The sequence below is a fragment of the Meriones unguiculatus genome, chromosome 5 (genome assembly GCF_030254825.1).
Source record: "Meriones unguiculatus strain TT.TT164.6M chromosome 5, Bangor_MerUng_6.1, whole genome shotgun sequence".
NCBI classification, from domain to species: Eukaryota; Metazoa; Chordata; class Mammalia; order Rodentia; family Muridae; genus Meriones; species Meriones unguiculatus.
The window spans coordinates 33,694,664-33,707,579 of NC_083353.1; the positions used below are offsets into that span (position 1 = coordinate 33,694,664).

The following is a 12,916-nucleotide window of genomic DNA, read 5'->3' on the forward strand; positions in this document are numbered from 1 at the left end:
CACCGGCCCATCTCACCTGAACAAGCTTCTAATCTTAGTAAATAAGTACTAATCGCTATAGCTCTTCTTAAATATATCTAAGATTTCCTGTAGACTGAGAATTCATTGCTTAACATTTGAAATTTTCAGTATTAAGTAGAAATAAAATTGTTATTTTCACTTAGCAAGTTATTTAAGATACTTAATTAATCCAAAGAATCTGAACAAACTCATGACACTCTGAGTATGCTCTGCCAGGCCCCTTCTGATGTTGCCAGGACCCGTGTTTTCCATTCACAGCAGTAGTATGCATTTGCAGCTACACAGGGTAGGAGAGAGGTGGCTTCAAATACTACCTATAGTACTCTACGCTCTTGAGACATAAACGGAGTGAGCCTGGGGAACTGTGGAGAAAAGTGTGCAGGCTCTCACCTTGTCTGGCATTCTCTGGAGCAGAAGGCTGTGGAGGAGGACTGAGTGGGCATTAAAATAACACAAATCTGGAAGGGTTGACAACCTTCTGATATGCTAGCCCACAGGTTACAGTGAGAAAGCCAGCACCCTGGCTCTCACTCACCAGAACCTCCTGGTCATTACTGTAGCTTTGCTACTATTACCGCATTAATTCGGGTAACTCAGTTAGGTACTGTTGCGTGTTACTAAGAATTGTATAAGCGGGGCACAGTGGCTCACGCCTGGAATCCCAGCCCTCGGGGAGGCAGAGGCAGGAGCATCTCTGTGAGTTCGAGGCTAGTCTGAACTATAAAGCCAGTCCAGGACAGTCAAGGCTACACAGAGAAACCTTGTCTAGAAAAACAAAAGACAAACAAACCCCAAGAATTGCACAAAGGTAAAGATGGAAAATATTAACAGCATATCAGAATCTTTAAGTGGCCAAATATTTTGCACAAAGCTTTGTAAAATTACAGACATTCCAAAAAAAAAAAAAAATGAAAAATGCTACCCTTTTAAACTAGTCAACAAAAGAATCTCTCTGTCTCCATGTCTCTCAGTGCCTGTCTCCCTTTCCTCTCTCCCTCCCTTCCTCCATCAGTTTCCCCACAAAGGGAGCTATAATAGACCAAAATCCTTTGATTCCCCATTTAATTGACTTAATTAAGCATGCTTTGTCCATACCTCTCCCTACTACTCCCTCACTGCCTGTGCTCGCACTGCCCTGGGTTCTTTCTGGTTGTTTCCAGAAAGCGCATGCGCACTCCCACTATCTCTTTGTAAGGTGTGTTTCCTTTGCCTAGAGCCCATCTCCTGATCAACTCTTTGACTCCTTTTTTAACCCGTAATTCGTAGTCCCATGATTACTGAGGAAAGCTTTGTAGGTACATCATAAATCAACTCAAGTTTTCTGTCCGATATTTTATTCAATGGTTTCCTGGAAATTGCCTGGGGTAGCTATAATCTTATTTGTCACATGTGTACACACACACACACACACACACACACACACACACACATCTTTCTCCTACTGCATACTACAGTTTTGCAAGGAAGAGACTACAGGTGCTTTGAGTGGCCATTGTTGCCACTGTGATTGCCACCTTAAAACAATCTACTAACCAATAAAGGAGCCAAGAGAGAAGGAAGTGGCAAGCCTACATATTCCTGCAATAGTTGTTCTGTTCATTTTTCTTCGTCATTTTCAGAAATCAGTCATAGAACTAACCAGAGGACAAATATGTGAACCCATGCGCCTGGCTCCAATTTATCATTTTTAATAAAATATTTGACATATACAAAATAAAAAATCCTTTGAACATTCTTTAATGCATACTTTCAGCTTTCAGGACTTTATAATAGCTATTCTAAGTAATTTATTACAGTCTTTTCATGTCTCTACAACTTCAAGTCACAGAAACAAAAGAAACAGAGCAACCTCACAATGAGCTCTTCATAAAAACCTCTGGCAGAAATTTTTTTCTGAATTCTTTTAGAAAGTGCACCTATTACATATTTTTAATATCTTTAAAAGGAATTCTATAACGTTAACTAACAGCCCATCTATGTTGTGCACTTCTTCCTTTAAAATATTAATTAGGCAACTATCATGAATATCAGTAAGTAACTTGAGTAGACAGTACATCCATTCGAAAACCTGTCGTACAAGGGAGGCAGAAATGAAAGGCCCAAAATTAAAGGATAAGTAAAAAAAAACACTGAAAATCATAAGGAAGGATATAGAATGTGTTCAGTAAATCAATTGTTGAGTGAATAAGAAAGTCATTCCTATTGTATGTCATGGGAGAGCATCACAACCAACACATGTTTACCTCCGTGTGAGCAGGGAAGGTTGGGTTCAGGACTCAGGTAGAGTGAGACAAGTGTAGAGGCTGGAAAGAGGATCGACCTGATAGAAATTAAAGGGTGATCTATGAATGCAGAGGGAGACTAGTGACCCTGCCTACAGGTGCAGCGCCTAGCAGAGAAAGGGGGAATTAGGATTCCACAGATAAAAAAAGAAAAAACAGACTCCTGTAGATTTGTGTTATTTTTTCTTGTCTTTTATCATTTGCCCTATATCCCTTAAGTGTGCAATTTCACCTATCCCCAAGCATCTAAACCCCTGGCTTTCTCCTGATTCGATGCCACACCTGACCACCTGCAATGCTTTAATGTTGCCTCAAACTGCAGCCAACCTGAGCCAAGCTGGTGGCTGCTTCCACTAAATGCATTTTTCCTTCAGCCTTTCTCAGGTCCAATAGCCTCATAATTGCCAACTTATGAAAGTTGTGATTTCCACACTTAAATTGTCAGAAGTCCTCATGAATGCTCGTTGCTGTACACAAAGCTTTCACACATCCAAGATCCCTTCCAGGTCAGGACTTTCTTTTAGCTTGTCTCAGGACTTTCTTTTAGTTAGTAGCTGCAGGACTTTTCATTCGTATTTATTATATCAAAACAGGACCACATTCTTAAAGAAGGGTTTTAGCCAGCATGTGCCTCTAAAATGCCTTTTTTAAAGTTAAATTATGTTTTATAATTTATTCACTTTGCATCTGGATTGTAGCATCCTTCCTTGTCTCCTCCCAGTCCCTCCCTCCCTTCCTTATTCCCCTCCTCTATCCCCTCCCCTATTCCACATAAAGGGAACAGCCTCCTTTCATACTATCTGACCTTCTCCTATCAAGTCTCATCAGGACTGCCTGCATTCTCTTCCTCTGTGGCCTGGCAAGCCCCCACCACCACAGGGAAAGTGATCAAAGAGCAGGCAACAGAGGCCACCTCAGAGACAGCCCCTACTCCCCTTACTAGGAAAACCCATAGTTAGGAGACTGAGTTGCCTATGGTCTACATCTGAGCCAGGTGTCTAGGTCCTCTCCATGCATGGTCTCCTTGATTGGTGCATCAGTCTTAGCAGGCCCTCTGGGCCCAGATTTGTTGGCTCTGTTGGTTTTCTTATGGAGTTCCTGTCCCCTCTGGGTCCTTCTATTCCCCTACTCTTTTCTACAACTCCCTGCACTGTGCCCAAAGTTTGGCTGTGCGTCTTAGCATCTGCTTCGATCCCCTACTGGGTGGAACCTTTCAGAGGACTTATCTTATAAGGCAAATACATGCCTATAAATGAGTATCTGAAATATCTTAAGGATATCTACCTTAGTCATGCTTAGAGTATGAACCAGGAGTTGTTAAGAGTCCTGAGTCACTAAGATAACCTGTGATGTCCAAACTGTCTCAGAACATCACTCTTTTTTAAACTCTTGCTCTTCAGGATAGATTATTACAAGGTTCTGATGTTATACACCAACCAAAATAGTCTCTGAGAACATGCCAGTCTAAATTCATTTAGACTGGAATCAATCTGGCTTCTCATACTGCAGGTGAGACCAGCTAGCAGCTGAAAAGTCCATACCTATTCCAGAAGCTGGTGTGAAGGAACGGATGCTGTTAACCTCAGCAAAGTCCAGGGACTGGAAATATCTGAAAGATGACTGTCCCAACTCCCAGATAAAAATGTCAATTGACTTCTGATTTCCTATGATTAAGAAATGAAAAGCAACAAGTGGTACAAAGAAAATGACAAAACTGCATAGTAGAATTACTTTAAATTCAATTAAAACAAATTGCACAGAAAACATCTATTCTCAGAATTCATCTTGGTAAGGAATACTGCAGTCTCTTTCTGTTTTTATCACATGAAGCAGACACACAGCTAAGACACATCAGAAGACATAGTCCGTCACATGAATCACACACACACACTAAACCACACCAAAGAAAGAACAAGAATAAAATGTTTCAGATGGCACACTGAGCTGGCTCAGTGGTTAAGAGCTCTTGCTGCTCTTCCAGAGGACCTGGGTTCAATTCCCAGCACCCACGTGGTAGCTCACTGCTTCTTCTGTAACTTCACTGTGGAGGGTCTGACACCCTCATACAGACATACATGCAGGCAAAAGACCAATGTACAAAAAAGAAAAATAATCATTAAAATTTTTAAAAGGAATAAAATGTTTCCTTGTTGACAATTGTTGACATTTCATCTTTGAAGCTGAAATAACCAGAAGAAATTATATTTTTATGCAGACTGTATTTTGATTCAGTTTTATAAAACTTTGCTAGACATTATTGGTTCTATAAATTTCTTACGATACTCCAATCACAGTCACACAAAATTATAACTACTGGAAGACTGAATACACAATCTTTATACACTTTTCCACGTTTCCTATCTACTCCTCATTTCCTAGGAATATGAGTTTAAAATGATGGTTCAGCACAACACAGGATCACAGGTACAATGTTTTCTCTTCTGCCTTTTCTAACTGGCATTAGCACTCTCAATCAAGAAAGCCTACGGATCATCAAAGAAAGAAAACATTTCACACGAAACATACAATCCGATGGCGTTAGTGGTAGCTACACATTCAACGTAATGCTGGGTGGTTTGGGTAGCACCCGTACATACATTACAAACACTGTATTTCCTCACCTAGAAATGCATTTTTGGCAAAAAATAAGTACACATCATCTCCTGAAGACAATGCCTCAACTTGTGCTATCCCACTGACCGACACTTCTTGAAAGTTAATAAACTGACTACCAGACCATGTGAATATAACGGTGCTTCGTGTGACATTAGCCTGGGAAATGGCTAAGAAGATAGAGCCTCCTCTTCTGAACAAAGCCATGCCCAGCACACCTCGGACAGGCAATGTCTGATGTGAGGCAAAGTTACTTCCGTTCCATCTGAAGACCTGTAGGGAAAGTCCAAACAGAAACCCCTTACCACCAGGAATTCAGCACCTGTGACTAATTAGCAGGACCATGTACCACCCTCCTGGAGCTTTCTGTTTAGTTGGGGGGGTAGGATTATTAAAGAAAAGTAATGAATCTTATCCATTTATTTATTTGAGAAGGAATCAGTTATTTGAGAAGAAATCAGTATAAAATTTATGGAGAGGTAATGGAAGTAGAAAACCAAAAAAATAGAAAGGAATTGAACTGAGTATAAAAGTACAAAATCTTTGATGCCTCCATGTCTTCAGCAGCATCTCAAACCATGAAACACAGAGATATTTTCACCCTAAGGTAGCAATCTCTTTTTCTGTCCTCGTGGTAGCAATGTATATACAGTTTTAGGGTGAGTTTCCACAGAGTGAGATTTAGAAGACAGTTCATGATTTACCTGGTTTATCCTACATCCTGGTCACTTTTACAAAGAGTTGTAATACTTAGGCAAAAGCTGGGACTTTCAGTCAAGTGTTAGTCCAGTGGCAATGGACAAAGTGGTTTTTTTCTTGTAAGGTCCCATCAATTATTAAGAAAGGAAAATTATGCCATCAATAAGTGAATAAAGAAAGATGGCACACTGAGACAGTACTGAACATGACAGGATGATAGAATACAGAATATGGATATCCTCAGGATGTCAAGTTAGATGTTGGCTGGCTCCTAAGACAGAACACTTGTCTTGTTCTAGGCAAAGATTAATATAACTTAAAAGAATGTTAAGGGAATTAGAGATTGGAAAGGTAAGACAGTGCCTTCCCTTGGGGTGATGACATAATTAATAGTTCAAATATGGATCTCTGAGACAGTAAAACAGACAAGAAATGATTGTATCAAAGCAACAAAGTAGCAACGGTGTAGCAATACTGGAAAAATGAGGATAGATGGCAATACTATATAACATACAGTCTATATAACAATTTTGAAATTTTTGTAAGAGTAATTGGAAGTTGCTGAGCAGTTTTAAAATGAGGAATAAAAGAAACCAATGTTGTTAAAAAGGCCAATGCAGATACTCAGCAGAGAATGAATCTGCAGAGGTCAGACAGTTCTAGAGATGGGCAGCAATGCTGTTCTGACTCAGTGAGAAATGATGAGGAGGTACCTTGTGGGGGGGTGTTGGTAAGAAGTGGGCAGATGTGCCTGTGTTCTTAATACGACATGTTCAAAAAAGCACTTCGTGATAACAGATAAAAAGAATTTACAACTATAATTAGGCAGAAGATATCCCATAATTACCCTTCAATAATTCTACTTTATGACGCTGCTTTTGCCTGACATAAAGGAACAATGAAACAACTCGAATGGAGAAAATTTAAGTTCAGGCCAAGATATCATATATTATATGTTTAAAATATAGGTAAGTGTGCTTGGAAAGAAGTAGACACATGTAGAAATAGGGTTACTGTGTAATTCAAATACTGATTTCTGTACCGGATATCTGGTTGCAATCCTGGTTCCTATCTCAATGTTTTGTAAATACTGCTTTCAGTTGCCCTCTGGTATGCCAATAAAGCAGTTTACAGCCAATCACCGAGCAGGGGAAATGATAGTCCTGGGCTTCCTGCCAGCCAGGGGAAGAGGAGTTAGAGGAGGAAGTAGGGGATTCAGCCATGGGCAGATGTCCAGGAGGAACCAGAAGAGGAGCTCAGCAAAGAAAGCTACACAGGGTGAGTGTCTCTGGGAAGTACACTGGGAAGCAACTAAATAAGCTTAAACACTTAAGAATAGAATAATAAGTGCTCAATATTATGTCATGAAGCTTCTTATTAAGCAAATATTTTGTGTGATAGCTAGATCAAGAGAGAAACTGAGAAACAAACACAGTTTTGTAAAAATAACATTAACAGTCACTGAAGTCTAGACAACAGAGGAAAGGCTTCAGGTGCGATTTGGAAGACATGGCCTACAGCTTGTATGTCAAACCACAGACATGTAAAATTACCCAAGGACAGAGAAAGAAAGAAAGAAAGAAAGAAAGAAAGAAAGAAAGAAAGAAAGAAAGAAAGAAAGAAAGAAAGAAAGAAAGAAAGAAAGATTGAATTCTAAAGAACTCTACCACACCTCAGTTTAGAAAGGAAGTGGGAAATGACAGCAAATGTCTGGGAAGGATGGGGCAGTATGTAGGGGAAGGGGAAAAAAGGGAGGGAGGAACAGAGGAAGGGAGGGAAAGTAATGGAAAGGAGAGTGCAAGGGAGGAGAGGGAAAGATGGTGAGGGTAAAAAGAAAGACAGAACACAGATCTGTGCAAGAGAAAAGATGTTTCAAGTTTGAAGCCATGCTGACTGCCATATGCAATCACAGTGAAGATACATACATCCCAGAAGTCCTGCCAGGCCATTCACCACTGCTACGCTCGAAATAGCATATTGCCTCCTTGTTTTAGGACAAAGTATTCTGACAAAATCACCCACAGGAAGTGTTTATTCGGCTCACAGTTTCAGGTACAGTCTGTCATAGTGGGGAAGGCGTGGCGTGGGAACTGAGGCAGCTGGTCACTGTGGGTCCACTGCCAGAGATGGGGAGACGACATGCTCAGCTCACTTCCACTTTTCTGTTTTCTCCAGAATTCCAGCCTATGGAATGGTGCTGCTAGAGTGAAGGTGGGCCTGCCCACCTCAAGTAACCTGATCTGGAGGACCCTCAGAGTCATATCGAGATTCTAACCATAGCTAGATTCTGTCAAGTTGTCATGGAACTCAGACCAAGTAAGAAGAGATTTCTTCATACGGTAGAGAGAAAGAATCAGAGCTGAGAGGTTTTCTTTCTAAAGTGGGCAGTGCATGAATATTATATTCTCTGTAAAATTCCCCACGAAAGAGAAATGCCAGCATGGAGAGCTTCTGAAGGCAAGAACGGCATTGATGTGAGAGGACAGGCTTCCACAGACACGGCCCGTAGGTGGAAAGGGGGCATGGTGCTGGTTTTCAAGTGTTGTAAAAGGTAGTAAGCTTCCTTCTGGAAGCTTTTGCTGCAGGAGAGCCATTAGCTGAAAATAAAGAGGTAAGAAGCACCTATACATGCCGGAGTGACAAAGAAACAGCATTAAGCACCAAGATTACAAGATGAACTACACCAGCGCAGTGAGAAATGTGGTGTGCTATCAGAATGCCTACTTGGCCATGCCAATCCTAACACTTTCCCAACACCATCTGCTGAGCTGTGATTTTTCTCCACTGTTTGTGCAACTGAACCAGACCCTAATCAAATGCTCATGTTATTATCAGATTTGTTCTGTCTCCTGTAGAAACTCTAATAACTTAACCCTAGTCTTCAAGAACTGACTATGCCTAATTGGTATCACTCCACATCATCACCATCAAATAATAGCATTTTTACTATATGTACTGCATCCTACAGACCATGTAGGAACAGATTTTAATTAGCATGTTTTAGAAGGGAAAGCTTCACTCTGAGAGAATCACACCTGAGTTAACTCAGAATCATTTCTTTGACTTGCAATGATGAAATAGTCTTCACTGTCTGAGGTGAAATGTCTTACTTGGCGACTTTCTGATATAATGATTGTCTGTACCTGCAAAAGAGTGGGAATAAACATTTGAAAGTCTTTAATGATGGAAGCAACTGAATGCAGTAATAGGATGCATTAGTACCTGGCTTAAGATTTGAAAATGTATTTATTTCGCAGTGATACATTCTGAAGTTTCACTTGGAGACAAAAATAACCTTGAATTAAAATACTTGCTACAATGTATATCAATCTACAGAGAAGTGAAAAAAAATTACCAGGAGTAATTTGAATGCAGAAGTGACTGTGTACACACTGTTAACAGAAGGCTTTTCTCCATTTCTTTCCCCGTGAGTAATCACAAGATAGGGGGAAACACCAATACTAAAGGCCTCACAAGTCACAGGACTTTCTATATTTAAGTCCTAGAAAACAAAATTATATTAGTAATGAATGTGGTTTCAAACTGTTCATTTACAAATTTGGTGTACCATGAAGCGAGAAGGGATGTTTACCTCCACTGGAACGAACGTCCCTTGCCATCGGAAAACAACTGATGACGAGTTTCTTAACATTATGCCATAAACTGAATCTCCGACAGTAAAGAAACACCAGCCACTGGCTTTCTTGTCCAAAAAGCTTTGAAATATGGAAAAGACAACATCCGTTCCCCCTAAAACAATAAAATAAATAAATATATATGTATATAATTGCATCTGAACCTTATCTCCCTTGAGATCATTTGAATGGTGAAACTAGTGAGTGTACTACAAAGATGATGATACATGTGCGCATGTGTGTGTGTGTGTGTGTGTAAAAGAGAAACACTAGAAAGCTTGAAAACAGTAACTAAACATATTAATTTTTAAAAAAGTAGTAATAATACTTTCATCTATAGGCTGCAATCTTTCCCAAGTGCATTCAAAACTAAATTCTAAGAGAAACATGCTAGAATGACTTCTGTCAGCTTCCAGAAATATGAACAAAAGACTGCTGAAACTTGAAAATAAAAAAGTATGTTTTACAGAAACACGCTAACGGTCTTATAAAACCTAATCTCACATTTTTAATGTCTGCCCATCCAAAAGTTTTTCAGTTCCTATTCTATAATATCCATGTACACTCACTGACTTCGAGTGACCTAGAGGACTTATAAATTTTACATGTTCTAAAATTCTGTATTTAAAAACACTAAAAGAGAAAATCCTAATTTATGATGAATTGTTATTTAAAAAGTTGTATCGTGTATGTCATGACTGTTTTCCAAAGTAAGATATTTTTAAACTTCAGCTAATTATATGAACATGATAGAATAAGAATAACAAAACCTGTAACTTATGTAAATTACAGAATAGCTAGATTTTTAGTTCAAGAAGACACAGCGTCAATAGCCAGAGCAGTATCCACTAGAGACTTTCTTTCCTAAAAGCACACACTACATTCTTATCTCCAAATGTTCAGAATGTTCCTCAGCCTTTTCAGTAAGAGTCATGAGGAAAAGCGACAGACAGAGAAATCCTCTGTCCTGTGACACACGAAGGTGGTGAATGAAGACTAAACAAGGGCCTCTCAGGGTCGACCATTCTCAGGGCTACGTCCAAGAGCTGTAGCAAGAACAAGCTGTAGCAAGGGAAACCAAGGCTTTCTCTTCATCTATCGTGTCACATATATGACATACGATGTACATGGATATTTGTCTCCTGTCTTCTAGGCATTATCACTACTTCTGCTTCTCCTCCTAATTTTCAGTCTTTCTTGATTTCCTAGACCTTTTCCATCAGCAGTGAAAGTACCAGTAACTTTCAACTGCTCACATAGGACTTCTCAATGTTCAACAATATTTTCTCTGGACCCTAATCCTTTTAAGTATTTAAAGTCTCTCTTATTTGACCTCCACTCAAAATATTCTTCAGTTCCTGACCCCTAAACAAATAGCCTTCACTATGCTCATGGATAAGTCCCACCTTAGTAACTGAAATGATTGGGTTTTCATCTTACTGAACTTCCACCTAAAGAGGCACACACAGCATCTCCTCAATTCTCACACTCTTGCCTTTGGAAGCAATCTTGCATTTTTCTGGGTTTCTCACAAGTATTTCAAATCTCCTTTCTTTGGTCATCTTCCTATCCATAGCCACTCAATATAAGCCTTTACAGAGTGCAGTGTGCATGCCTGTCCCCAATCTAACTACAGTTTCTCTTTTTAGTCTCTCAATTCTCGAGTCTCAGTACAATATGCCAAAGCTTCCAAATTCATCATCCATCAGAAAATTTCCAATTAATCCAGAGGAATATCTTCTCAATGCTAACTCAAATACAACATGTTCCAAAACACACATAGTCCTCTCTCCGTATCAAATAATACTTCTTTCATAATGTCTCTCTTAGATGAGAGCTTGAACTTCCAGTCAACTCAGGCTAGAAACCTGGAGTCAGCCACAGCATCTCACCCACCATCAGCCAATCCATCATTTGTTCTAGGCTACCTAACCTGCTGCCTCCTTGCTTATCCTCTGCGCCGTTCTTGTCTATGCAAACAATTCTGTACATGACAGTATGAACAATATCTATAAAATAAAAACATGGTCATGCCACACACACCACTCTTACTCATGCCAAAGCCACTGAAAGGCTAAACCCAGGATGAACCCAGGATGAACAGGGCAAGAAATATTTTTCAAGGTCTTTAATGATCTGGCTTTCCTAACTAATCAAGGTTAGCATTCTCTCTTACTTCTCTGTCCACTGTCCATTCCATAGTTTCTCTTGTGTGTCAGTTTTTGACTCTGTCCACAGCACTGCCAGCCCCTCACTGTAGTCCCCAGTGTCTTCCAGTCCAGTCCTTTCATGCCATCCCCATTCATCAGTCAGTCCTAATTCACACCTTGATTCTCCTTGGAAGTACTCACCTCATATTTTTTATTTTATGTGTGTGTGTGTGTGTGTGTGTGTTTGATTATATGGCATGTGTATAGGTGCCTACAGAGCTCAGAAGAAGGTGTCAGATCCCCTGAATCTGGAATTAGAGGCAGTTGTAAGCCTCCTGACATGATTGCTGGGAACAGAATTCAGCTCCTCTGGAAGAGAATCAAGTAATCTTAACTGTAGAGCCAACTCTGCAGCTCTCACTTATATTTTCACTACTTCCAATTTCCCCTTTAAAGCATATACTACCATTTGTAATGCAAAATTATTTTTATTTCCTATATTTATTTCTGGCAATGCCTAAATTCTAAGCTCTGTGAGCTGAGTTCCAAAACTAGTGCATGATAAACACACAATAAATACTATGAATATAATCACAGAGTCAAGTACCTGTTCTGTTGAAAACACACGAGGAATACACAATTCATGGAAAAAAACTAAACATACTCATGCCAAAAGCTGTTTCAGATACTGTCTCCCACTGCACACTCACAGCCAAATCAAGGCCATTCATACGTGACACATTGAGGTACACACTCCTGTTGGATTCTTCAACGTCTATAGAGGTAGCACTAAAACAAACGAACAAAAAAACAAAAGGATTTTGGAGAGCAAAAAATTACAATTTCTAAATATAAAATATATATCACACTGCCAGCATATCATTTCAAATACTTCAAAAAGCATACACTCAAGTGTACAAATTTTATGCACTGGAGAGACTAGACTCTAGTATTCAAAAGTATTCATTTATAGAAATTTTTTAATAAAAGATATAAATATGACACTCCAATTATGTTATCGTAACAATGATTAAATATCTGTCACTTTACAGTATATAGTCAAACAATATTGTCAGATATCTGATAAGAAATAAATGAAGTAGGAAATGTTTAGCCTATTAATATAGTCTGATCCCTTAATTATTTTAAGAAATAAAATATAAATATATCAGATCCAGACATTTTAAAAATAACCAGATATTAATTTCCTTCTATATGTTTTCAGTTCAAAAGTATTACCTATTTTGTTTCACAATGCTAATGTTTTATAAATAACACATACCTATTCTCAACAGCAGAGATACTGAATAGTCCCAAAGGGGCCTGATTTTGCAAAACTGTTATCAAGGTTTGAACCTGGGCCCCGAGCCTGGCACCTCCAGTTGGATTAAACAGGGTGCAGACAAAATGCTCATCCATTTCTGGTTCTGTGTCTAATATGGCAGAGATGCGCAGGGCCTGACAACAAAATGAAACAGTACAGTTAAGAGAACACGGTCATTTCTGAAAGACACAT

At 39.3% G+C, this 12,916-nt stretch overlaps 1 protein-coding gene across 1 annotated transcript in view; it reads right to left on the reverse strand.

Annotated features, from left to right (window-relative positions):
- The window catches only part of Adgrv1 (adhesion G protein-coupled receptor V1), a 568,841-nt gene that overhangs the window by 404,975 nt on the left and 150,950 nt on the right, over positions 1 to 12,916 (reverse strand). Inside the window, exons 44-50 of the mRNA XM_060383611.1 lie at positions 12,683 to 12,858; positions 12,065 to 12,189; positions 9,208 to 9,365; positions 8,971 to 9,117; positions 8,651 to 8,758; positions 4,925 to 5,189; positions 3,845 to 3,967 (exon numbers count right to left, since the gene is read on the reverse strand). Of these exons, the coding sequence (XP_060239594.1) occupies positions 3,845 to 3,967; positions 4,925 to 5,189; positions 8,651 to 8,758; positions 8,971 to 9,117; positions 9,208 to 9,365; positions 12,065 to 12,189; positions 12,683 to 12,858 (1,102 nt within the window). The remainder of the gene's footprint in view (positions 1 to 3,844; positions 3,968 to 4,924; positions 5,190 to 8,650; positions 8,759 to 8,970; positions 9,118 to 9,207; positions 9,366 to 12,064; positions 12,190 to 12,682; positions 12,859 to 12,916) is intronic.